This window comes from Haliaeetus leucocephalus, unplaced genomic scaffold (genome assembly GCF_000737465.1).
Source record: "Haliaeetus leucocephalus isolate CR32 unplaced genomic scaffold, Haliaeetus_leucocephalus-4.0 Scaffold68, whole genome shotgun sequence".
Classification (NCBI taxonomy): Eukaryota; Metazoa; Chordata; class Aves; order Accipitriformes; family Accipitridae; genus Haliaeetus; species Haliaeetus leucocephalus.
In genome coordinates, this window is record NW_010972504.1 from 1,501,565 (window position 1) to 1,501,778 (window position 214).

General features: G+C 75.2%; 1 protein-coding gene across 1 annotated transcript in view; it reads right to left on the reverse strand.

The window, feature by feature from the left end:
- Window positions 1–11: 11 nt before the first annotated feature.
- Window positions 12–214, reverse strand: part of LOC104839469 (corticosteroid 11-beta-dehydrogenase isozyme 1-like) — a 4,764-nt gene continuing 4,561 nt past the window's right edge. Inside the window, exon 6 of the mRNA XM_010579778.1 lies at window positions 12–213. Within this exon, the coding sequence (XP_010578080.1) occupies window positions 12–213 (202 nt within the window). The remainder of the gene's footprint in view (window position 214) is intronic.

Sequence of the window (214 nt, forward strand, 5' to 3'; positions counted from 1 at the left end):
GGGGCGGCTCGCTAGTTCCTCTTGAGGCCGTCCAGGCGGTAGCGGCTCCTGACCAGGTAGTCCAGCAGCTCGGCGGCCCAGTCCCGCAGGAGCAGCGGCAGGCGGGTGGAGCCGTAGCGGTAGTAGAGCTCCCGGCGGCGGAGCGCCCCGGCCCGCAGGATCTCCAGCGCGCACTCCTCCCGCGGCGCCGGCGGCACCAGCAGCACCTCGGCGG